Source organism: Urocampus carinirostris, chromosome 10 (genome assembly GCF_059441175.1).
Source record: "Urocampus carinirostris isolate Australia breed hairy pipefish chromosome 10, RoL_Ucar_1.0, whole genome shotgun sequence".
Taxonomy (NCBI): domain Eukaryota; kingdom Metazoa; phylum Chordata; class Actinopteri; order Syngnathiformes; family Syngnathidae; genus Urocampus; species Urocampus carinirostris.
Window position 1 is genome coordinate 44,377,661 of NC_142358.1, and position 25,537 is coordinate 44,403,197.

General features: G+C 47.8%; 3 protein-coding genes and 1 non-coding gene across 6 annotated transcripts; all 4 read right to left on the reverse strand.

The window, feature by feature from the left end:
- Positions 1–249: 249 nt before the first annotated feature.
- Positions 250–6,555, reverse strand: rps3 (ribosomal protein S3). Its single transcript, XM_088346026.1, has 6 exons — positions 6,427–6,555; positions 4,779–4,909; positions 4,065–4,158; positions 3,322–3,416; positions 2,426–2,613; positions 250–1,606 (listed from the first exon to the last, which is right to left on the reverse strand). The coding sequence occupies exons 1-6, from the start codon at positions 6,454–6,456 to the stop codon at positions 1,401–1,403; spliced, it is 744 nt and encodes a 247-aa protein (XP_088202152.1). The 5' UTR covers positions 6,457–6,555; the 3' UTR covers positions 250–1,400.
- On the reverse strand, positions 3,778–3,924 carry LOC148359041 (small nucleolar RNA SNORD15). The gene has a single exon (XR_015851615.1). It is a non-coding gene; the product is annotated as a small nucleolar RNA SNORD15 (small nucleolar RNA).
- A 3,149-nt stretch (positions 6,556–9,704) lies between the features above and the next one.
- tlcd1 (TLC domain containing 1) lies at positions 9,705–15,976 on the reverse strand. Its single transcript, XM_088346028.1, has 4 exons — positions 15,653–15,976; positions 14,300–14,382; positions 12,092–12,174; positions 9,705–10,780 (listed from the first exon to the last, which is right to left on the reverse strand). The coding sequence occupies exons 1-4, from the start codon at positions 15,856–15,858 to the stop codon at positions 10,400–10,402; spliced, it is 753 nt and encodes a 250-aa protein (XP_088202154.1). The 5' UTR covers positions 15,859–15,976; the 3' UTR covers positions 9,705–10,399.
- LOC148359043 (matrix metalloproteinase-23-like) lies at positions 15,959–24,482 on the reverse strand. Of its 3 annotated transcripts, XR_015851561.1 has the most exons (10): positions 24,372–24,482; positions 22,749–22,831; positions 22,539–22,672; positions 21,553–21,720; positions 21,321–21,485; positions 20,401–20,511; positions 20,006–20,126; positions 19,195–19,514; positions 16,925–17,975; positions 15,959–16,101 (listed from the first exon to the last, which is right to left on the reverse strand). XR_015851561.1 is itself a non-coding variant. In XM_088346027.1 (8 exons), exons 1-8 carry the CDS (start codon positions 24,444–24,446, stop codon positions 19,250–19,252), a joined length of 1,122 nt encoding a protein of 373 aa, XP_088202153.1. In that variant the 5' UTR covers positions 24,447–24,482; the 3' UTR covers positions 18,311–19,249. The 3 variants fall into 3 exon arrangements, 1 of the variants encoding a protein (XP_088202153.1); XR_015851560.1 differs by lacking the exons at positions 15,959–16,101; positions 16,925–17,975 and adding an exon at positions 18,311–18,743 and having other exon boundaries at positions 18,857–19,514; XM_088346027.1 differs by lacking the exons at positions 15,959–16,101; positions 16,925–17,975 and having other exon boundaries at positions 18,311–19,514.
- Positions 24,483–25,537: the final 1,055 nt, after the last annotated feature.

Genomic DNA, 25,537 nt, shown 5'->3' on the forward strand with positions numbered 1-25,537 from the left:
ATTCTGGCCCGATTGGGTGGCTTCACAATTGTTCTTAAGATATTCAAGTTCGTGAGCATTTCTCTTTATCATTTACAAAAATTTCACCATTAGACGCATAGTGCTGCCGCCCAGTTCCCGTTTCTTGACGATATTAAGGGGAGCGGTACATGGCCGAACCCGAAAACAGAACCTTCCGCCAGTTTTAAGGCTGCTTTGCCGCTTTCAAGTGTTTGAAACCTTTTCAACATGAACTGAGGCAAGATCAACTTCTTTAGGAACTTTTATTGATTTTTGTACACAAAACATGGTCGCCCTGTGAAAACCTGGAAAGAAAAAAAAAAAACCCGGTTAGTGACATGCCAAAATAAAGACTACCTCCTTGGTGCGTGCCGGCGGTCTTGGGACAGTGACATCTCTTTCTGTTATTAACATGTAAAAACATTTTCAGAAGACGTGTCCACAAATGCTTAAAAGTAAAAAAAAAATTTTTTTTGAAATATTATGAAGGCGTTAGCACTTGCTCATCAATATCACGCGCCTTCAGGAATGATTTCTTGTGATAAATCACCACGCGCCAAAATCTTTGTCCACACATTGTGGAAGCCCCTACTTTATTTTCCCAGTAAATGAATGTCGGTAGGCCACCCCACGAGAGTTCCCATCGTGATTTGTCTGGTCATAGGTGGCTTTTTGTGCACGTCCAAACCCGTTACATTCATTATCGTGGGTCAGAAGGTTCATGTTCAAGTTGAGCGTTCGTGCAACAAAATAGGATTAGGTAGGCAGAGTGCCCTCGTGACGGTGGAAAATATATTTAGATCGTTTACTCAAAGGTAAAAGCTAAAACGGAGGTCAGGAACCCTTGACTCAAAGAGCCAGACAAGCAAAGACATTTTATTTTTTGGAGGGAGCCACATCACATATTTAAAGACAAAACTCTCCGGAAGAAAGCCTGTCTTATTTGTGATGTTCGATGATTAAATCCATGGAATTAGAATCATACCAGAGTGTCTCATATCAATAGAAATATACCTCCCCCCAGCAGTTACTAAAGCGTGTCGAGGCCATTTTTGTCCCCAAAAAGGGGTTTCAGAAGTATCAAGGATACCCACTTGTTTACCTTCATTGCAGACATGAGTGCGGCCGTGTATGGCTCCACCCATTGCTAATGCTCACCCAATCAAATTTCTCTGGGTTAAACGTTTGTTCAGTGGCAGTGTACAGTATCGTTTAGCAATTTACATCCACTATGACACCGAACCCAACGCGCATCAACATTGCTTCTCCCCAAAGCGATATATTGGAAAACCGCTCGAGTCCCATTCTATCTACGAGCCGCAGGGTCCCGACCCCCGAACTAGAAGTTCTTCCCGGGCAGGCTTCGGGCGACTTTGGCGAGCGTTCACCTGGATGCCGATTCAGGCAGTGGGCACGGGGGCGCCGGGCTGCGGGGGCATGACGGGCCCGTCGGGCTTGGCGCCCTTCTGCTCCGAGACGGGCGTGGTGGGCAGCGGCTCGTCTTTGGGCTCCACGATGCTGACGTGGTCGGGAAGGGGCTTCTTGGGGCCGATCTTGCCGCTGGGGTCCCACGGCAGCATGATCTTCACTTTGATGCCTAGCACGCCTAAATGCCAACATATATTTACCATCACATAAAGCAAAATACCCAATGGAGACCTCGAGGCGAGGCACCCTATGAACATCCAAGAAGCTCACACTCGGGTTGTGAAAATAGCTCATCGGTATTCATTGTGATTTCAGTTTTTTCCTGACTGGTGGCTTACCGAGCCCATTTGAACACAACTTCTGATAATGACAACCCGGTAAAAACAAAGTATTTGCGTTTTTAGTACTCTGAAAAGGAACTCTACGTTTAAGTGCTCAGAATACATCTGATTTTACAGGGGAACATTAGCATACCTGAGCAGAGGTGGATCATCCAAAAAATATCACTGAGCCCATTTGAACAACACTTTAATGCAACGGGATTCAAAATAAGATTTTGTGAGTGAGGGTCCCCATTCTTGACGACTCGCTTCAGTTCTAGCTTTTATCCGAACACTGCACTGTTTTGGATGACATCTTTTTTGAAGCGTGCGAGACTATAGCAATAGATTAAAATCGTTGTCAATTTCATTTTTGTAACGTTCCAGGTACCGTGAGTAACAAAAGTGTGATGAGATCATATCTAAAGCCTTTTCTGTAACCCCAGTGGTCAAGAATCGACGTCATCGACCCCGATTCGGGTACGAATCCTGCCGCTATGGTTCAACACAACAAATGTTTAGCTTGAACTGAGAAAAAGCGAAACAAAATTAGAAATGGAGGTGCGCGTTACACACAATTAAAGCAGTAATAAGCTGTCATTTTAAAAACACAACTTCAACAGGTTGCCCTTCAAAGCCCACCGCCAACAAAAAAGTGGCCTCCAAACGGCACTCACCCTGCCTGAGCAGAACGTGTCGCACGGCCGTATCCACGTAATAGTTGACGGGGTCTCCGCTGTGGATCATGAGGCCGTCCACAAACTTCATGGACTTGGCTCGCTGTCCCCTCAGCTTGCCCGACACCACCACCTCGCAGCCCTTGGCGCCGCTCTCCATGATGAACCTGAGCACGCCGTAACAGGCCCTGCAAACACACCACCGCCGCCGCCATCGTCGTCAGAGATCCACAACACTCTCACTTCCTGCCCGGTTCTAAAAATAATACATGTAATCTTGAAATGCAATTCTAGATCAAATAAAAACCAAAGGCTAGATGACTTTACGGTATGGTCACTATACTAGCCTGTTAATGTCAGTAACGACGTGGATTGGCCAAACCCAGTTCAACTGAATGATATGAAATCTCCATCTGTTCCAATGTTGAAATTATTCACACAGGCTCAGTGCACACAAAATAAGCGGATAAAAAAAATAAAAAATAACACTGTCCAAGCTACAAAAAAAAAAAGTGCCATTTACAATCCAAAAATGTGCAATTACGGTGGACTAGTGGGTCCTGAAAGTCAGACGGGTTAAAGACCAGCCGCTTAGAGCATGCCTTGCTTTTGTCTTCTGAGTTAGAAAAAAATGCCTATGTCATTTTCCATGCACAGACCCTCTCAGACAAATGCCTCAACGTCTTCAGCAAGAAAGACTCTGCGACGCTGGAGGAAGTCGAGACAGAAGCGCAGAACGCGCCCTGAAGCGACCGCCCGCCACCTTGCAGAGTCCGCATCCGACTCGTCATCAGTATCTTCATCGAGGAGCCGTTTAGCATCATCACTTACACGGGGGAGTGCCTTTACCCCCAGGGGCGTTAAACCAGGGCCCCGGCTAAGTTGGTCGTGCTCACCTTCGCACAGCCAAGCCTCCCAGCAGCTTGTAACGCAGAGATTCAGCCTGGGCGATGGCGCACAGTCCGCGCGTGGCCACCTTCTCCGCATACAACTGAAAAGAAATATGCTCTTAATGAGAGAGAACGGGCACATACGGCCACAAACGGGCCATTCTTGTCATGTGCAGTGAAATCAAACAGTAGATTTGATGTCCAAATGGCCCTTTACTTATTTCGTCTTGTATACTAAAACTGCCGTTTTGCATAAAACACTCATTTGAAATAAATGACAGAATGTAGTACAAGTGCAATGTCCCCACTCAATTTAGGCTTTCAGCTCATGTCAATTTCAGTTTTTAGTGTTTTTTATGTTTAAAAACCCTGGATCAGTGTGAACTGTCCACTGACATGCTAAAATGGCCCAAAATAGGAAGAACAAGCCAAATATCGTGGTGAGCGTGCAACAGGCAGGTCCCCTCTCAGACAAATGCCTCGGTGTCGTCAATAGCAAAGCGGGGCCGGTCAGCGGCGGCGCAGGAGAGCCACAGAACGTGGATTTCAAGCACCAAACCACAGACGCGGACCCGACTCATCGGTCTCGTCATCGTGTCATCACCGAAGGGACGCCGGCCGCACCGAGCGCTTGCGACCGCCTCACTTATCTTTCTGATTAACGGAGCCATCCATGCTTCATTTTACAACATTAGCAAAGAGCACACCATAATAAAGAGTAAATGTACAGTTTTGGAAACGCAACTGACCTCCACGCTGCCTTCGGGGAAACCAAACCTCTTCTGGACCACGGCAGTCAGCTCTCTGATGCGGCGGCCTTTCTCACCCAAAACATTTTGTGTCCTGGACAGTACAAGGGAAAACCACTTGGATTAACTTTTCAGACAGGACAAAACACAGCTTCTAAGCGATGAGGTGGTTTGAGACACAAGCCGTTTGCTGAGTTGACAATGGCAACATATTCTCTCGATTAAGCCCATAGAAAGGCGAACACTTTATTTTGAGAAATGTATACTACAAAAACAAGGACACGTTTTCATCCCGACAATGATGAAAGTTAATGTAGAGTACCAACAACTTATGTCAAGTTAAATTCAAGACTTAAGACTTTTAATGCCTCTTGAAATCAATTTAAAGACCAAGTCCACCACAACAAAAAACCCACATGAGTTAGAGGCAATTTCAAAAAAATGTTTATTATTTTTAGATCCCATTTTGGTCCAGTTGAAAACTTACCACCTGAAAAGAATAGCACTACAATTTAAGACGCAGAAAATGAATAAAAAATATGTCCACGGGGGATCAGGGATCAAGTCTAATTACATCGAACACTGATTTTTAAATAAGTATGTAATAGTGATACATGAAAAAATATATACTTTTTAGTCCAAAGAAATCTAAAGGTTCCCAATGTGTTTTAACTGTATAACCCAACTTTTGTCACATAGGATGCATTGGCAGACCTGGTGGCAAGGATGATGATTTCGGTCCTGGTGGGGGTGACGCGCACTTCCACGCCAGAGTAGCCGTCCTCCGCCAGCTCGCGAGTCAGAAACTCGTTCAGCTCGGCCTTGAAGATTCCATCCGAGACAAACTGAGGACCGCAAAGTCAAAATTGAGATCAGCGTGAAAAGGAGACGTCCTCCCTCCAAAAATGATTCGTCTTGCATTTCATGGTAGGAGGTCGCTGTAGGCTCTCAAAATGTATTCAACTGTATTAAAATTCAACTTTGCGAAAGGGAAATTGTAAACACTATTTGGAGCCTTTAACTTAACTTTATCATGGTCATTTTGCATTATTAAAAGGATAGCATGTATCATCTGCACATTCAACTAACTTAAAAAAAACCTCGTGATTTTAACAAATTCATGAACTGTGTTGATATTGTCTGCCATCTTTGTAGTACAGGTGTCCCAAAACAAACCCGTACAAAAGGCAATACTAATCAATTGTTTTGGGGAAAAGTAGAGCAATTTGGTCACTCTGAATCTCTAGAAATTCTTCCTTGTGCTGTATTACACGAGTATATGGTTTTGCACCAATACAGCGACATAATACACAGTCACTTTAAAATGTTTTGAACCAACTTTTAAGCAAGATTGTATTGGGAACATTGTTGATCAATTCAATGAAATGACAAATATGGTGCAAATGTGACAGTTAAGAGAATTGAAGACATCCATCGCCTTTTAAAGCATCGCCGCTTCAGAGTTTCATCTCGCATCGCGTTCTGAATACTGATTGTAATGTCATGTTAATTTGTATAGCCCTTAATCACAAATAGTCTCAAAGGGCTGCACAGATCAAAGAGTATTGAAAATTATTATTACAGACTATTATGACACCATCCCCTGATATTCTCAACATAAAATCTAGGTTATCCATATGCTATAGAATAGAAGTGTGTTTGAGGATTAGGTTTAAGCATTTCCACTGAGGTTGCAGGTCCAATCTCAGGGGGATGTAGTCTTATGCAAATGAGGAAAAGTATCACGTACTTTTGTTAAATGCTGTAAGGTGTAAAAGAGTCTTCTTTTGAGTATAACAAATAGGTAATTTTAAGAACATTGATGCCTCTACATGACGAATTATGCCTTGTACGGCCTTAAGGAAAATCACCCCCGCGAAAAACGAGAGTTCACTGTTAATATTGAAAAGTTGCCTCTAATTTAGAGGGAAAGGGTTTGAGATTCTAATGTGAATACCAAGGATTGATTACATTTATGGATGAGCGAACGTTTCCTATGTGTCGTCATACATTTTTAAGATACATATTGGATTTAAATAACTTTATGATGGATGGACCGCGAGCTCAACGGTAAAGCATCTCCAAATGGAACAAACATACATTTTTATTCCCACAACGACTCCAACTAAATAAAAAACGTTTCTCCCTCATGGACTTGAATATGGACTGGATCTGGCCGGCAAAAGACGCCGAAGAGCACGGAGCCAGACGCCATGTTCGCTAACAGCTAGCGTACAATCCTGGCCCATCCTGGCCGGAAATAAGCCGACCTGGCTTGAAAGAGTAACATCTGACAATCCGCACTCGGAGCCATCTTTCGGGGCGACTATTTAAAGACTCGAAGGGAGAAAACAGCACCTACTTTCCGCTTCTTGGAGATCTGCACCGCCATCTTCTCGCAGGGCGCAGACAGGAAAGGACGACGGAGGGATGCGGAAGTGAATTTATACAACCGAGGGTCACTTCCTGTTCCAGCCGGTGGCTATGATGACGGGAGGTGTAGTTTTTTAATCATTGCGTTCTCTTCGTTTGCTATTACAAGAAAACGGCTTTATTTGGAGTTAATCATCGCAATTAAATCGTATCGATTACCCATACAAATCACAGTTGAAGCAATAGGTAACCCTTGCTAATAATATTATAGCCAAAGTGTTTATGCGGTAGAGCAATGTCTCTCAACCTGTGGCTCGGGACCAACCCCCCCAAAAAACCCACACATGTTCCATCCGAGAAGTTGCTTCAAGTTTTATCAAATATACCAAAGGAAACCCCCCGTCTGTTTTGTAAAGTGAAGGATTTTATACATTTGACTTCAAAGGATTTTATATGATTGACTCAGTGTAATGCAAGATTTTCACTGAGTGGGCTTCAGTTCAATGACAGGGCAGGCTGTTCCAAATGCATCATATTTTCTCTAGTTCTGTTGATAGATAGTTTATTCATCTGCGTAGGGAAATTCAAACTTCCAGCAGTATCCTTGTGTTGAAAATAAAACAATAATAAGTAAAAGGAATATAATACATAAATACCCAAAGCAACTTGTTGATATAGAGTATTTAAATAGTGCTACATAAAAAAAAAATTGTATTGGAGTCTCCAATAAAGAGCTCAGAGCCCGCACGTGCCAGCCCCGAGCATCTTCCTCGGTCGCACAACGCCGCACCCGCTGGTTTGGCCATGTCCTTCGTCTACCACCAGACCATCCGACACGAGCCGTTCTCCGGTTTGACCCAAAGGCAGCAGGCTGGAGACGACCACGAGGGAAACCCCGCACTCGATGGCTCGACGTCGTTGCGGGCGACCTCCAACAACACGGAGTTGCTGTAGAGGATGCAGAACAGCTGGCACAAGACCGCCAGCATTGGAAAAACCTGGTTCATCTGGTCGGCTCGACGCGCAGGGACGGGACCCCCCGACCTTCGCTGGAGCAATAATCAAAATCAATCAATACATAAAATACACACTGTAATAAAAACAGGGTAATATGAAATGTGGGGATGGGGTTTAATGCGGGCTCTACTCCCCCGGGTGAAGTTAAAGAGCCTCACGGCATGAGGAAGAAATGATCTCCTCAGTCTGTCCATGGAATTGATAACAGGACGCTTGAGTGTGCTGACACAGAATCTTCCAGACATCGAGGCGCTCGTGTATGAGATTGTGAAGCCCCACGTTGGGCTTCCTTGGCACGCCCGTGGGAGGAGCCGAGACGTTATCCTGCGGGGAGAAGATGGCCAATGGGAGAAAACTAAAGGACTTCAGAAGAAGGCTTCCCAGAGACTCCAACGACACTAATTGGGCCCTTTTCGATGGAGTACACTTAGTTCAATTGTAAGGGAAATGAAATCTGCCCCCGTGTGAAAATGTCAGCTTTCCTGCTCATTTTTCTCTCAAGAAACGAGCATGCTTTGTTAGGCGAATGTAAGTTGTGTTTGGTTAATGGAGTCGGATAACTCATTTGAACAATTTGGTAAACGCTACCTTTTGAGATTTAATTCCAATAAAAGTATGTCACAATCTTAGTTATTGGTATACGTGCACTGTATGTTGATTTTTGGGGGAATTCTTTATTGCTTACGATCCTTTTGCCTTATAATGTCTTTAAGGCTTTATTAGACGAGACGCATATTCACTTCCGTTGGCGAGTGACGTCATCAGGAACAGTCGTTGGATTTCTTGCTCGGGCGGAGTTTTTGGCCTTTGCTTACCAAATGTTTCTACGGCGGCGACGGAAATTGCAATAAAGGGAGGAATGACGGAATGACGTCGCTCGATAGATGAAAAAAAATCGTTCTCGCCGGGGCCGGGTTTGTAGATTAAAAAGAAAGAAAGGAAGAGACGGAGAGAAAGAAAGAAGAGCGGCAAACAGGGAGAAAGACAAAGAGAAGGTGAATTAGAGAAAATGAGAGACAATGAGAGGAAGCGCTACAGAAGAAAGTAAAAGTGATCAAGAAAAATAAGAGAGAAAGAGGGAAACAGATCAAGGGAACAAAGAAGACGGACAAAAGTTCCTCGGACAGACTGAGGAGATCATTTCTTCCTCATGCCATCGGGCTCTTTAACTTCACCCGGGGGAGGAAAAGCCTACATTCAACCCCACCCCAAACATTTGCATATTACCCTATTTTTATGACTTTTATGTGTTTTCTGTAGCACTATTTATACACTCTATATCAACAGGTTATATTGGGTAATTTTGTATTCTATATTTTTTATTTTATTATTTTATTCTTCAACACAAGTGTTCATTTCCCTACGGAGATGAATAAAGTATCTATCTATCTATCCATCTATCCATCCATCTAGACATCTCTCTCTCTCTCTCTCTCTCTCTCTCTCTCTCTCTCTCTCTCTCTCTCTCTCTCTCTATCTATCTATCTATCTATCTATCTATAAGAGTGAGAGAGAAAGCAAAAAGGGTAAAAGAGAGAAAGAATCCAGCTAGAATTGCCTCGTGTGTGGCTCATGTCAAGTCCTGTTTATTTGTTTGTCCCTTAATCACAAAGAGTCTGAAAAGGCTGCACAGACGATTGCAAACCACAGACTATTATGACAGGATCCCCTGATCTGCAACCGACACGAGGGCAAGGAAAAACTCCAAAACCTCAACATGTTTGAAGCGATGACATCATATGGGTGGGGATTGAACAAGGATTGCTCCATAGCGGTGGGGACACGTCCCCCCCGTCCACCTCTAAACCACGCCCTCTGATGTGAATAATGTATCATCAAACGCTCTCTCCATCCCATCTGCGTGATGAGTTATAACGAGGGCTGCGGCAACCCGTCGATAACATCGCTCGCTCAAAGCAAAGCATCTCACTGTGGATCGGTCGTGCGGCGACATTTTCCAGCCACCGAGCAGCCAAATCAAACATTGAATTTCCTTGTGATGTTGAGGATCGCGGTACCGATTTGGTCCAGCAGAGGGTGCCCTGAGACCCAAAGATTCCTACTTTATTTAAAAAAAATCATTTATTTATTGAACATTGCATCGTTACAAACTTAATTGGCACGAAACAGTCAAGCACGACGCAGGGAAGCATTTTCTAGGGAAAAGTTCTGCGGAGAAAAAGAATCCGAAAATACGTTCACAAAATCGATCCAATAAAAAGAAAATAGGAATTGAACTCGACACGTAAATCGTTTGCACACCGAGGATGTTTATCATCATCAAAAACAAACAAAGGTATCGCTACCTTGCTAAACATCCATTTTCCCAAAGCCGTTTCCAACCACCGTGCTCTCTCCGTTTTTTTCTATTATCCCTTGCGCAGCGCTCCGGGAGACGCGTAAGTGTCGTCCGCAAATGTGTTCCGGACCTGCCTGGTGTGTCGTCATGCTGTCTGTTCTCCAGTTTCTCCTTTCGCAGACCCATCGCAAAGCTTTTAAAATAAGATTTTGTCAGACAGGCCCAAATGCAGGAAAACGGGGATGTTTATACAAGAAACAAAACAGGAATTGACTCATGATAAGGGGGAGTGGAACTGAAACAGAAGATTTGGGATTACCTTTAAGAAGATGACTCGGGACAAGAAGGAACTGAAGAAGGAATCTTTGATAAGCGAGTGAGTCGAACGTATCGAGGTGAATCTAAAATGTTGAAAGCGTTTGCTCCCACTTGACGTTCGCGTCGTTCCTTCTTGGAAACATTTTTCAGTTTTTTCGCTTTTCAGTCTAGCATATTCTTTAGCACGTAGTCGTTAGCATCTACCTGTTAGCGCGGCGTCTTCGGAACATAACCGTTAGCATCTACCCGTTCGCACGCCTCCTGCTGACGGTTCTACTTCACGGCACCCTTGCATAAGTCGGCGACCCCCCCGGCGCCAATCGTAGGCTCAATCGGTTAGGAACTTGCGGCTGCCGTTTTGCTCGGGTCGGCGCTCGAAAAAGTCGGACCTCAGCAGTCTGGCCAAGTAAACGAGCATCATGACGTTGACGGCCATCAAGGCGGCCGAGAAGAAGGGGACGGCGTCCAGTCTCCGGTAGTTGGTCAAGAAGTAGGCGGTGATGTAGAACTGAGCGGCCAGTCGCACCGCCACGAAAGTCACCACGTTCAAGACCTTGTTGACTCTGTAGGCGAGCGAACGGGTGCTGCCCGCCATCTTCAGGAGGAGGCGCAAGTGGAGCGTCACGCTGTTGACTTCTACCAGTAGCGCCACCGTCGCGCCCGACACGTAGCGCTGCGTGTACAGCGTGTACAGGAAACTGCACAGCACCTGGAAGAGGACACCGGAAAACATTGAGCGTCCGCCCGGGCACCGCGCCGTCACATACGTTTGGAAAAAAGTAGCTCTCTGGCGCTCTTTCTAGGGGCAAGGGCAAGACCGTGGACATTCGGGACGCGCGCTCGCGTCATCGGCAACCTTTTATCCTCGCGCTTTCGACGTCGGGTCGAAATTCCGCAATGTCGGAAAAACGTCGTGCGATTCAAGACTCTGTTTTAATTCGGCGACGTCGATTCAACGATCGGAGCCGAGAGCCGGGCCGCCAGACAAACTGCAATTCGGTTTGAAGGAAGACGGCCAGCTGACAAGAGTTCTCTGGAGCCAACTCGACAAGCGACCAGCGCCCGACCCCCTGGGACTCCGCCGGCGACCACGCAGGAGCCGCCGGCCGCCGACTACCGCTTCCCCACGCTTCCCCACGCTTCGGGACTGTGCCGTCACCTTCGTCGAACCGGAACCAAAGTCCGTCTCGTGGCGCTAGGTATCGGTGTGTCGTCGAGGGGGAACGCTATCAAGTGACGAGAACGGACGCTGCCAGCTAGGATCCCGACTTCTTTCCTGATTCGGTTTTGCCTCCGTTGTTTCCGATCACGTGACGCGAAAGGTGAGAGAAAGACTAAATTGGGCTTATTCGCACGGAGGGCCCCAATTCCGCTCCCGCACTTCTCCAACTCGTCTCCGAGCGTTATATCGTAAATCCCTTTGGACTATTTCTTCTTTGCGGTCTTTACCCCGGAGCGCCGCGTCTAATCTCAGCGTACACGACATTCACGACGTCGTTTACAACGAGCAGTAAGACGATTCCGTTCCTCGAGGCCGGTGCTTATTGGTTTAGACCTTCTCCCGGCCTTTCCCTCCTTTTCTTTTCATTTATTTGGTTGGGTTTATTTTTTCTTCTTTTTTCATTTCTTTTTCTTTTCTTCTTTGCTTGCTTTATTCTTGTTTTTTTCTTTGATCGTTTTATCCCCTTCTTTTCTAATTCCTTTAGTCTTCCTTTTCATATGTTCTTGCTTTTTCACTTTTCTCTCTCCTCTTTTTCTTTTACTCTATTTTTCTCTATTGTCTTTCTTTTGTTGCGCTTTTTGAGTGTCTGTACTTTGTATTATTTCTTTTAGCACTCGTTTTCCATCGCACGGCACGTCACCAAATAGGACACGCGATCGGTTTGGGTTCGGGTTGCGGTTCGAACCGGGACGCAGAAATACCGCATTTCCCACAATGCGACGGCGACACGGAACACGAGCGGGGCGTGGCTCTGTCCTTCGATAGGATCGGCGAGCCGGTTTTTGCGTTTTTCCTCACCAGCGAATGATGGAGCAGGAATTCCCAGGACGCTCGGGCGTGTCCGCTCAGGACAATGTCCGCCGTGTCTTGAACAAAATAGCCTGAAAAGAGACAAACAAATACTTCAATTGTCTCACTGCATACGGCGACTGTTCAGAGGGGCCGAGGGTCCCTCCCGGTGACCTTGACAATATCTCATGCCTCAATAAATGTTCCCGGTTGGAGACCGGGCGGAAACATATGTTGGTCAGAAGAGGGACGAGCACCACCAGGCCGTTCGTGCCCAAGACGCACCGTGGGAACCGGGGCCCCCGTGAGGTTAAGGGATCCGACCGAGCGTATTTGTTTGTACTTTGGTCACGATTTGTTTTGAAAGAATCACAACGATAGCAAATGATATAAAAGGTCCCTGTTCTAAGCATTACATTTGATATTTACTTTTGTAGTCTTACTGTAGTTGTATTTTTGATTCTTTTTGTACTATTTCTGCAGGGGGATTTTTCTCAAAATTCAGTATTTTAAAGTTTAGAATTTCTGTAGTACATCTGTAGTATTTTGTAGCATTTACCATTTGCGATATTTCTCTCATAGTATTTTTATAATATAGTGGTACTGTAATAGCATTTTTGTAGAAGTAGTAGTATCACTGTCATATTCTTGTAGTAGTTTAAGGTTTTTACGTTGTACATTTTTTGTCATATTTTTGTAGTTGTATTTTTGTATTATAGTACTACCATAGTGCTATTTTTGTAATATTTCTGCAGGGGCATTGATAAAGTATATAGGAGTAGTTTGTAGTATATCTATTGTAGTATTTCTGCAGTTGTATTTTTGTAAGATAGTATAACCGTAGAAGTATTTTTGTAGTATTTCCACAGGATTGTTTTAGGTCCCTCTTTTCAAGCACTAAATGTCATATTTAGTTTTGGAGTCATTTTGTCGCATATTTGTGGTACTTCTGTAGAAGTATTTTTGTTGCAGACTCAAAAAAAGTGGGCACAAAATATTTTTTGAATCAATATTAGGACTCTATTTACCGTTAAATCATTTCAGCGCTTTGTTCGGTGAAAAAGCCCGGAAGGGCCGCGCGTGGCCCCGGAGCCGTAGTTTGCCCACCCCTGGTTCGACACGACGTCTCGACGTACTCGTTCTTTCGGTCGGTACGCAGTCTCAACGTCGTTCCGAGTGAGTTTGCGGCGGCCGCGAGACCTCCGACCGAGCCGCGAAATCCGGCAAGGAACGAGCCGGTGGGAATTTTCCACCGATCGGAGGCTTCGTTCTTTTCAAAGCGCGCCCATTTCCTCCAAAACCAGGGTCAGCCGTTTTATCCACGCAAAGCTGTCCTGAGATTTAATGCCGTTTTTTGGCATTAACGTGATACCGACCTCAACGGATCCGCTTCACCACAGTGATGCTTTTACTCATTTCGTCTCGCAACCTGGATGTTGATCGGAATAAGTAAAGGTGTCCTCTCTTAATCTTTTCAAAGCATGCCCAGCGCCTATCAAAAAGGCATTTTGTGGAAACTTTGCTGAAGAATCTGTTCTTTATTTACCACCCCCACAACATATTCTGATTTTTTATTTATTCGATTTGTTGAAAACCTCAAGAAAATGGCTTTAGGACCGTGATCTCGTCTCGCGAGCCGGATGTGGATCCGAACACGTGAAAAAGAAGTTTTTGGGATATTATGTTTAATTTGATTGTTTCACTGGTCTAGTCTCGCGACCCGGATGTTGATCCGAATACGGATTTTCCGCTCACGCGACGGTTTCGCTCATCTAGTCCGGGGACCCGGATGTCGATACGAACGCGGAAGAGCACGGGCGGCGCTCCTCTCGTTTTGACTCGCTCCGAGTCGGAAGGAGCTCGTCCTGGAGATTCGAAGATTGAATTTGCGTTTCACGCTAGCCCGCCAGCAAGTCGCCGGCAATCCAGAACAGAGGCCGGTTGTGCGTCTTTCGCATGAGACGGCTCATTGTTAGCCGGCGGACGCTAACAAAGGCTAGCGAAGGGTAACAAGGGTCCCTTCTGTGCCCGCCTGACAATGTGGCGCACAAACGGGCGGAGGATGCTCAAGCACGTGCGGGCCTTCTGGAAACTCCAGAGAATGTTGACGGTTGCCCGGCACCGGACGGGCGCAGCCCCGAGCCGGTCCCGGGAGCGCGGGATCCCTGGCGAAACGGGGGAGGTGGGGGCGGGGCTTTCGTGTCAGGCGGGACTCACCTGTAGAAATGCAAACCAGCAGGTAGGAGGAAGCCGTGTGGTAGGAAAGGAGGTCGCCCAGCGTCTCGGGATCCAGCAGCACGCTGCCGCACGGGAAAACAAGTACACCAAAGTGACGAAGTGAGATTAGACACGACGCTCCTGGACAAACGTGAACTCAAAGACTTCAAAATACAATCAAAGGCAGAACCGTTTCGCTCAAATCCTCCCGAAATCATCCCTTTCCGTTTATAAGTCACAAATGTGTTCCTTTATTAAAGGGAAAGTGTGTGATATTTGACCAGTGGATGTCACTGTATTCTGTCGCGCGAGCAAAAACGAATGCTACGAAGCGCAAAGAAGACTAAGAACGACCCAAAAGCGCCTTTATTTTATTTTTTTTCAAAGAAAAATGAAACGAAAAGAAAAACGAGGGCGGAAACATAAAGAGAGAGAAACGATGAAAAAACAAACAGAATCAATAAAGGATTAAAAAATGAAGGAGGAAAAAGTAGGAAAAAAGAAGGGATTTTTTCAAAAGGAGAAAGAGAAATGAAACAAAAAACAAATGGGAGGACAAATAGAAAAAGGAAAGAAAAACTAATGCAAACTACAGACTAGAAAAGTCGCTCTTTTCAGAGTGTGTGCGCGCTCGTTTAGGGTGGTGATGGCCGCGGTTGGAAACAGCCCTGCGATCGGCTCACATTTACAGTCGCTAGATACGACGCGCTGTCCCTTTAAACAACCGAGATTGAAACCTCCTCCTTCGCGGCGGCAGGTTTTTCCAGTTGCCGTCCCACTCGAACCAGTCGGACCAGTCGCTCGCTCCTGCGACGACTTGTAGGCCTGCGTGCACGCGCATTCCCCGCACGCCGCGCCCTAATAGCCGCCTGACGAGTGCGAATCTCCCCCGCTCTACGGGACCGGCGATGACGTCACGCCTCGCCAAATCATTCACAACGCACTCCGAAGTCTTTTTAAAGAGATCCGCGTCGAGGACCACTCCCAAGAAATGGCGCGCCGTGAAAGCGGCTTATGCATCGTCCAATTTGCCAAACGCCAACTCCATCGACTCGAATGGATGGCGACGTCATGACGTCACGTCACGCCACGCCACTAGCGCGCCTCTCTCGACGCGCGGCGAGAAGACCGAGACGATCAGCAACAAATCCGGACCCGAAAGCCAAAAACGAAAAGCACTCTTAAGTCAGAAAGCACGACGCGCCTGCGCCTTCACGACGGCGTCACCACCCCAAACAAACCCCAAACAAACCCCAAAGTCCGAGAAATCCCAGGCGGCCGAGACGCCAAAGGGAAAGCGCTTTGGGAAGTGGGAAAAAAGCGAGTTGGGGGAGGAAGACCCCCTGGACCTACCTGCAAAGGGCCCAAGTGGCGGTGAGGAGGGAGTGGACCATGGACAAGGAAAGGTTTCTCCACTTCCAGGCGCGAAACTGGTCTCGGGCCACCTGGGCGGGTGCGGGCACCTTCCGCAGAACTTTGTGGAGCTGCCTGAAGACCAAGGCGCAGAAGAGCACCGAGGGGCCCGGGTGGCTTTTCGCCAGCGACGCCGCAAGCTCCATGGCGTCCGCCGCCCGAGATACGGCCGCCCGAGATGCGACGAGCCGACTCGGAGTGGGCCGCTCGCGCGCGTGCACGCGCCGTCTCCGTCTCGCGCGCCAGAGGGGGGAGAAGGGGCGTGCTCAAGAGACAAAAGAGGCGGGGCCGGCCAACACACCTGCCGCAGGTTTCTATCCCCTAGGACCAGGGCGCCCTCTGCTGGAACCGCTACGTGCGGTCGCCACATGCGGGATTTGGCTTTCCTTCTGGAAAAAAAACCAACTCCTCGAAAAATACGACCGGACTAGTACTTAGGAGTACTGAAGCGCTTACAGCAGGGAGCAAATCTATGAAAAGAATATAGAAAATACTCCCAAACGATACGACGACCAGGGAAAGAGCAGCAAAATACTGATCCTGAGCCTTGTCCTATTCTGCTGGTCTTTTGGAGCACAGACGCAGCCCTACTTACGAGGGATCCTTTGTAAGTTGAATTTGTTGGGAAGTTGCTTCCGTGCTGAAGTTTTGTATCTTTAAACTTTATGGATGTCATCATTACCCATGTGACTCCCTGCCCCCTCTTAAGCTCAGTCCTGTCACTCGCCTGTTGGCAGTCCGTCTGCAAACCTGTTTTTACAAGGCAAGCCTTTTTGACCCTGACTCCCGCCTGTCCCGTTTTTCCACCCGTTTTGCTACCCGTCCGTTCTGATCTCCCCGTTTGTTTCTGGCAACGACCCGTTTTTGATCCCGACCACATTTTCGCTCTTCCGGCGAGCGACCTGTTTTTTCGTCCCTGACACCGCCATCTCCCGCTATAGAAGATCCACTGTGGTATTCGGATCACGATCCGATTGCAAGAGCGACTCGCTTCCCCCGTCCAGCGAGCGCCGGATCGCAGGCGCTGCCCCTTCTTCTTTCTATTCGATAAACTTGTGGTTAACGCTACGCATTTGGGTCCTGTTTCTATTGCGGTCGTGACAATAGAAGTATGTTTGAGTCCTGTATAAGTAACCTGTATTGTTTTCTACTCAAAAATAAACATTTTATAAATGAATATCATCTGTAAAGATAAAGTTAAGTTGAACTTACTTTTGAGAGATGCGCTTCAAGAGGTCCTCCTCCGTGGTCAAACGAGGCCGAAAAAAAGCGTTCGGACCATTTTCTCAACCGCATCAAGCTTTCTTATTCCACTTTCGTTTCAAAAGAAACGGCTCGCCTCTTCTTGACACCAACCAGATTGAATGGATGCACCAGATATTAAAGGATCAAATGTCAAAGTTGTTAGCGTGCTAGAGATACAGTGCAGTGTGTACGCACACCAACTAGGAAGTAGAAGCCAGATTTCTTCTTCGGGGTGGAGGCTGGGTGACCTCTCACAGCGCCACACGTCGGTAGTGGCGGAAAGAAGCACTACAGTCATGTCCTGTACTGGGAAAAAGGTGCAGACGATACATCGAAGCTTTTCTGCCAATGACTTTGGGCGGGGCTCCACGAGGTGGCGCCCCCTGCAGACCGTTGAGCTGCCTTGTAAGGAGCTGTCCTGAAAGCACCAGTGCTGGATCATTGGGATTTTCTAGGTGAAAGGAGGGATTTCAACTGCTTGACTGAGTAAATTCAAGCCTACTTCCTACTTCTCTCTCTCTGTTTTTCTTTCTCTCACCTCCTCTCCATCTCATTCTTTCTATCTGTTTCCATTTCTCTCACTCTTTCGCTTTCATTTTCCTTCTTTCTTTCTACTCTGAATCCCAAAACGCCATGGAAGTATCTTTCTCATATTGCCACCTCAAACAGACAACTTTTTTTGCTGTGACTTTCATCAGCGAGCACCTGGAAGTTCTCGTTGGGAAGAGCAAATAAAGGATGTACGCTTCACACGGGTGGGTGCCTCGTTTTTTAGGGGTCCTCTGGAGGGGGTGAGGGGGGATCGCCCTCGAGGGTCCGCGAGGGGCCGTGTGGACTTTTGCAATTTCGGCCCCAAAATCGACACGCTGACACAAAAGGAAGACGGCGTCCCGTCGCCGCGGTAACCGACATCCCCAAAACGCGTCGGTCGTGAGTGTTTCCGTGGCGACGGCGAAGCGACAGGGAGGTCAAAGGGCGCTGTCCGAATCCCACCGCTCGACTTTGGATCTATTCCGTGCTAAAGGGACAGTGTGTCATCCGCGACGGCTAGTGAACGGGAAAAAGACAAAGAAAGAAGGAATGAGGAAAATGCGAGAAAATGAAAGGAAAAAGACAAATTGAGGAAAAATAAAATACAAAACTAAAATGAAAACAGGACAAGTGAAAAAAGGATGAGGAGAAAATAAAAAGATGGAGACGATGATAAAAGGCCTAAAAAGGAGATGCACAAATAACTAATAAAGAGAGCAAAATGAAAAAAGTCGACATAGCTTGCGCTCAATAATACACACTGTCCCCTTACAAAGAAAAACGAATGAGAAAATTGTGCTATATAAAGGGAGGCAGGATGTTCAAGATAAGGATGATATTTAATCACCAGGAACAATGTCACAAACAAGCAAGGGGTCAAAAAGATAAAACATATCCAAACAAAATCAACCCAGACACTATTCTGACCCAAAACAAATAGTGAACCGAAAATGGAGTTGCAGGGAACAAAGTAACACACAGAGAAGGGGTCACCCATCAAAAAAAAATCCCCACAATCAAAGCAAACCTGAAAATATCCAAATCAGAAACAAAGACTAAAAACAGGAAATATAGAAATGCAAGGAACAAAGTAACACACAAACAAGGGGTTACAATACATAAAACATATCCAAACAAAAACAACCCAGACACTATTCTGACTCAAAACAAATACTGAACCGGAAATGGAGATGCAAAGAATAAAGTAAAACACAGAGAAGGGGTCGCAAAAATAGTTTCCAAAAATAAACAAAACCTGACAATATCCAAATCAGAAACAAAGACCAAACTGGAAATGAAGGTTTAAGAACAAAAGTAAAACACAGACAAGGGGTCAAACGACAACAAAATACATTTCCAAAACCAAACCTGACAATATCCAAATCAGAAACAAAGACTAAAAACAGGAATTATAGAAATGCAAGGAACAAAGTAACACACAAACACTGGGTTACAAAAACAAATAACATGTCCAAACAAAATCAAAAGTGACACTATCCAAACCAAAAACAAATACCAAATCGGAAATGTCAGATGCAACGAATAAAGTAAAACACAGAGAAGGGGTCGCAAACACGACAATATCCAAATAAAAACACCAAAGCGGAAATGGAGATGCAAAGAACAAAGTAACAAACAAAGCGACAAGCGGTCACAAAACGACTGAGAAAATGTGCAAAGAAAACCGAAAGAACAAAGGAGCAAACCTCGCGCTTAGGCAGCGGGACGGCAACGACCCGAGGCGGCGCGCCATCCAGGCGGTCATTCTGAAGCGGAAGGACGGAGACGGGGCTCAGGTGGGTCTCGCGCCACACCCGGCGGCCGGTCGGATGCGGTCGCCGCGGCGACGGGCGGCTCCGCCTCCTTCAGCCGTACGCTCCAGGAAGAGGCGGGCCCTGCGCGTCCGGCCGATCGGCAGGTGTACACGCCCTCGTTGAACTCGTTGGCCACGATGCGAAGGTCGCCGCCCTTCAGGGCGATGTGGCCGGCGACCGACGACGTGATTCGCTCCCCGTCTTTGTACCAGCTGGGGACAAAAGCGCGTGATTGGACCGTGTTCGCCGGGGGAAAAAGGACAGACCCTAACCCTACTCCCGCCCCTCCCCCCTCCCCACCCGATCAGGAATTTGGAATGAGATCCGACACTTCGGGATGAACAAGAAAGGGTGTAAAAGTGTAAAAAGAGAAAATAAGGAAAAGAAAGAAACAACTCCGAGAAAAAAAAATGCTAAAAGAAAAAGGTTGAAAAGAAAGAAAAAGAAAAAAAAAGAAGGGAATTAAAAGGATGAAGAAATGAAAATGAAAAGAAAGAAAACTCATGAGAAAAAGGGGAGAGAAAGAAAAGAAGGAAAAGGGGAAAGAAAGGAAAAATGAGGAAGAGGGGGAAAAAGAAAAAAGAAACAGAGGATAAGGAAAAAGGAGGAGAAAGGGTAAAAAATAACCGAAGGTTCGTGTCCGCCCTCTCCCGGTGAGCCTCACGTCCTGTTCAACTTCGCCTCCGCTCAAAGGTGTTCTCACCTGACTTTATGGGCGGGGCGACGGTTGGCATGGCAACGGAAGGCCACCAGCCTCCCCCGAGGGACCACCTTCACCCGGATGTGGGCAGGCGGAGTGGGCGTGGCCACAGCCTCCGGGGGTTCTGAACAGGGGGAGAACGAGCCGATTCAACAGGTAAGGGTTCAGATGAGGGAGGGGGGGAAAGGAGGGATAAGATGAAGGGGGGGAAAGGGTATGCAAGTAAGAAGAGGGGCAGGGTTAGACGAGGGGGGGTGCAAGAGGGGGGTTAAAAAAAGGGTGGGGCAAAAGGGGCAAAGAAAAGGGGCAGGGTTAGAAAAGGAAGGGAAAGGGCAAAAGGGGAAGTATAAGGTTGGGTTAGACAAAGGGGGAGTCAAACAGGGGAGGGCGGGTCTCACCCTGGCACAGGCGGCATCTCCGCGGGCACGCCGTCTTCATGAGGCGCTTTCGACGTTGGCACATTCCCGACCCCGCCCACCCGTCGCACGCTCGCTTCTTGTCCACGCAGCCTGAAAAGACGGACAGAGATGGAGGCCAGATGGGTACCCCGTCCGGGTAGGGGGGGGGCAAACCACATCGAGTGAAAAAACGCGGACGCGGTCCCGGAGACCGTTTCGATTTTCCTCATTTGCGTTCGTGAGGCCGCTCGCCCCTTGAGGAAGGGGTCCGGTTTAGGGGCATCAGGATCACATCTTCTCTCTCAGGCCGTCACCACCGGAGCCGAGTATGAAGCGGCCGAGGGTCGGCACCTCCGAGTGTCACAGTCTGCACTCCCGCTTATATGTATGTTCTCGCTTTCTCCCACTTTTGCCTCTTGTTCTCTTCCCTTATTTGGTCACTCGCTTCCTGGCGTCACTCGTCCCGATTACCCTCCAATCACACCTCTCTGTCTTCACCCTTTGGTTCAAAGACAGTTCATTGCCTTCAGGTCAAGTCCCAAGCATTCGTCTCAGCGTCTTATGATTCCACTATACCGAAGCCTCGCTTGCACTTTTAATCGCGAGTACTGCGATCGCTTGGATTCTTGCCCTCGCTATTTGGACTCACTTGAACACCAATTGGTCTTAAAACGTTCCGGATTACAGCAGAATGACTCACGAAGCCTCGTTCGATATTTAGTTTTGTCGTATTTCCGTCGTAGTAAAGGGTTAGGCTCGGTCTTGACCATTCACAAGCTGCTTCCCACCTGGACTGGCCATTTTGAAATGTCGAATAAGAGTCCCGCTCCCGGTTCAGCGAGCACCCGATCGACTTTGCCGCCGTCGGCCTTCGGAAGCCCTCCGCGCACACTCGCGCGGGATGCCGTCGTATCTCTTACCGTAAAGGGCCCGAACGGCTCGGACGTCGTCGGCGCCGAGGTCCCTTTGTCCGGTGCCGGTGGCGTTGGGGTGCATGAGCGCTTCGGGGTCGGCGGAGTGCCACAAACCCAAAGCGTGACCGATCTCGTGGGCCGCCACCTGCACCAGGTCCGTCAACCAGACGCCTACGGACAAACGCCCGTGAAAAGGCGGCACGCGCGACCCGGCGTACGGTGCCGGGGGGTCGCCTACCTCTCCTCCAGCTGAATCGCGACGGTCCCAGGATCCAAAACTCTTGCTTGTCGAAGTGAATGGCGCCCCGCGGCGGCAGGAAGGCGTGGGCCAGCTCGCCGTTGACGCCGTCGAAACACGGGTGCGAGGGCGCTCGAGCGCAGTCCGAGTGGTTCCGCGAGTAAAAACCTTGGACGCGCGCAGTGACGGACAAGTGAGTAGCGACGTCCGTTTTAAGAGACCTCTACGCCGGAATAGCGGCGTTGTGCGAGGAGCCCCACCCTCGCGGACGCGAATTTGAGACCGCGACCATTCCTTTCTATATGTTTTCCTACGAAGCAATGTAATATCGCAGGTCCCGGTTCGTGTCGTGGAATAATAAGTCAGGGCTTATCGACATCACGAGGACACATTTTTTTAGACAGGACATTCCAGGCTTTTTTCTCCCGAGTTATCTCTTACCGGAGAACATTTTCGATGTAAATAGTAGCAAAACTTGGTGGTGTCTCCTCTCTACCTCTTCATAATGTGTGCGCGGCACCGGGGAGCTTGGCTTGCTACGAGATTCAAATAAATGAGTTTCCTCTTTAGATTGATTTTCTATAGAAGTAGTTGCAGCACTTGGTGGTGTCTCCTCTCTACCTCTTCATAATGAGCGCGAGGCACTGGAGAAACACAACGATCAGTCACTAGACACAATGTGATAACATTAAATCCGTTGAAAGTCAAAATATTTAGAAAAGGGATCTTCCGCACGACAATATTTATTATTTTCGATGTTAGCAGTAGCACAACTCGGTCGAATCTTCTCTCCGCCTCTTCATTATTCGTTCATGTTATTTTCGCAGTATTTGTTGTAGTGTTATTTTTGGGCGGACACACAAAAAGGACGACGGGGATAAAGTGGGCACCGGTAATTTCCCGTATCTTTTGAGCATCGTTGTACTTTGCCCCCCCGTTCTACACGGTTTGTCTGGCTGTGAGTAAATAGGTGCCGCGGCGGGTACCGATGGCGATGTCGGCCGGATGTTGCGTGACTTCGGTGAAGGTGAGCGCCGAGACGTCGCTCCACTTGGAGAAAGCCACGCCCATCGCCTTGCGGGTGGCGCCGACGCTCAGCGTGGCGGGAAAAGACTCCAACCTGCCCAAAAAAAAGGGGGCGGAGTCACGCCGTGGGCGCGCCGGAAGAAGGAGCGAGGGTGCGGCGATGACGTCACCTGTAGGTGATGTTGGTGTGCGGCCACTTGTTTCCCAGCGGGTTGATGACGTAACGACGCTTGATCACGTGCTGGCACACCGCCTGAAAGAGCGCCTTGATCATGTTCTGCTTTTAAGGACGATGACCTTCTTCTTTCGCGCACATTTCGCATCTGAGATTGTTTTTGGACACTTTCAAAAAAGAAGTCGCGGTCGTCGTGACAAGCACTTCTGCTTTTGGCCGCCAGAGGCCGCCACATCTCACCCGAACGCACACGACACTTCAGGAACTATCCAAACGGACGCCATAAGAAAGATAGTTTTGTTATCGTTTATAGTTCGTTTTTTAAGGGTTAGCAAAAGCGGTCGTCTAAATGGTCGAGCGGTAGTGTCGGTAGGTACAGAATACATATAAAAAGGGATCATTTCATTAGTATTCATCTATTTCTTCAACGAAATCAATCGCAGGAATATCTTCACTCGATATGCCCTCTGTGCGATAAATTTGAGAAGAAAATCTCTCCCCCGCGGTCTTTTATCGTCCAGTGTCGTGCCGCTCGAGTCTCCGCCGCCGTCCGAGGCTTTGCGTCCAAAAATAACGGCGACCGGGCGATGAAGGCGCCGTATCCGGGTCGGGACGGGAGGCGTCTCCCGGTCGCCGCGGGGGCCGGGACGACCCGTTTCGCGGGGGAGCCGACCCCCGGCCGAAAAGCCGCGTCAGAGGGGGACGGGCGTTGCCGGACGTACTCGCCCGAGGCGCGCCGCGGGGAACGGCGCTCCCGAGGACGATCCGTTCGAAGGGAGGCGCGATCCGAAAAGCACGAGCGGACTCGATTCGTGTCGACGGTAAAAGATTTTATATATATTGACTATAAAGGATTTTAGACGATCGACTCCTAATGCAATGAAGATTTTCCTTGAGTGGGCTTTAGTTTAATATAAAGGGCAGGCTGTTCGAAATGCATCCTATTTTGTCTAGGGAATTTTGATAACAGGACTCGTGGATGACATCGAGGCGCTCGCGGGTGAGATTGCGAAGCCCAGGGGGCTTCCTTGGCGCGCCCATGGGAGGAGCCGGCACACTATCTTGCGGGAAGACGTGGGCCAATAAGAAAAAGCTAAAGGACTTCGGAAGAAGGCTTCACACAGACTTCAACGTCACTTCTCCTTCGGCCGTCTCCTGAGAAAACTTAGTTCTTCCGTTAGGAAAAATAAACACCCGCCCCGCGTGTGAAATGTCGACTTTCCTGTTCATTTTTCTCTCAAGAAACGAGCGCGCGTCAATTGTTGGATGAATGTAGGTTGCGTTTGGTTAACGGAGTCAGATCACTCATTCTAACGATTTGGGAAACGCTACTTTTTGGTAAGTAATTCCCAACAACAGGAAAAAAAAAAGCGCCGTCGATAAAAAAATTGCTCCCGAAACGGGCTATCGGTAGAAATAGAAATCAGAGAAGCTCCAAAAGGTTCCGTTACGCAGAAAAGGGCGCAAATACACGTCTCGCAAATGATTTAGGATTGACTTCAAAGTAATCACTAGAAAAACATATATAGAGTAGAAACACTAAACAACAGAAGTAGTACAGTCAAACAAGCCTTGGAGACTTTTGTGGAAATCCCTTCGGCAAAAAAGCCCGACTGACCTGTGACGTCATCACGAGCGCCACCCAGAGCCCGCAGCCCGTCATGACGTGAAAGAAGGACGCGCCGCTTTCCATCGGCTCCGTCCGTCCGTCCGTCCGGGAGACCTCGCTCTCCTCTGCCCGACAGTTACCAGGCGTCGATAGGGGAGCGGGCGAGCGAGAAGCTCCCCCCCCCGCTTCAGGTGAGAAGACCCTCCCCCTCTTCAAGGGACAGCGTGTCGGATTGCAACACTAGATTTCACTCGGGCGTGTTGCGCGACGACATAACGGAGCGCCAAAAAGCAAAAAGGTGACGGTTGGGTTCCCGTTCCCCCTCATCCCCGGCCAGTGCCAAAGAATGAAAGTCAAGGAAAAGAAGGAAAAAAAATAAGGAAGAAAAAAATGCAAAGAAATGAAAGCCAAGAAATAAAAGAAAAAGAAACGATAAAAAAAAACAAAAAGGAAAATAAAGAAAATAGAAAAGATGAAAAAAAAAGAACAAGTGAAAAAAAGATGTCACGGTCGCCATGGCTACCAGTCTGCCGCGCCCCCGAACTCAGCTGCAGCAGATCAGCTGATTGCTGGTCTGCTATTTAAGGCTGGATTGTGGGTTTGGCGGGCGCTGGCTCATTACACATTCCCCGGTCTGTTATGCCTTGTCCTGTTTTAATTTTAAACATTTTCCGTCTGTTATGCCCTGTCCTGTTGAGTTCGTGCCGGAGGAACTCTGTATTGTTCTGTTTTGTCCTGGAGTATTGGGCGACTTTTATTTTGTTAAATAAAACTTATGGATCGTTACGCAATTGAGTTCTCCTTTCCTGCCTCCTGCCTCCGTTCTGGTCCGGTCACCTCTTCCACTCCACTCCGCCTCGTGACAAAAGAAGCAAAAACGGGCAATGAGAAAAAGCAAACGAAAGAAAAAAAATGAAAAAGAAAACGATCAGGGAAGAAAAAGAAAGGACACGGTAGAAAAAGGAAAAGAGAAACAAGCGAGAAAAAAAGGAGAGAACGGAAAAGGGGCAAAAGACGAGAGGAAAAGAAGCAAGAGAAAAAGGAGCGATTTTGTTGACGTTGCCGTACGGCGGCTCGGCCGACACGGACCTCACGCACTGTCCCTTCAACCCTCGCGAGCGAGCGCCGGGCGTCGCGGACTGGATCGGGTTCTGCGTTTGTCACGGTTCCGTTTT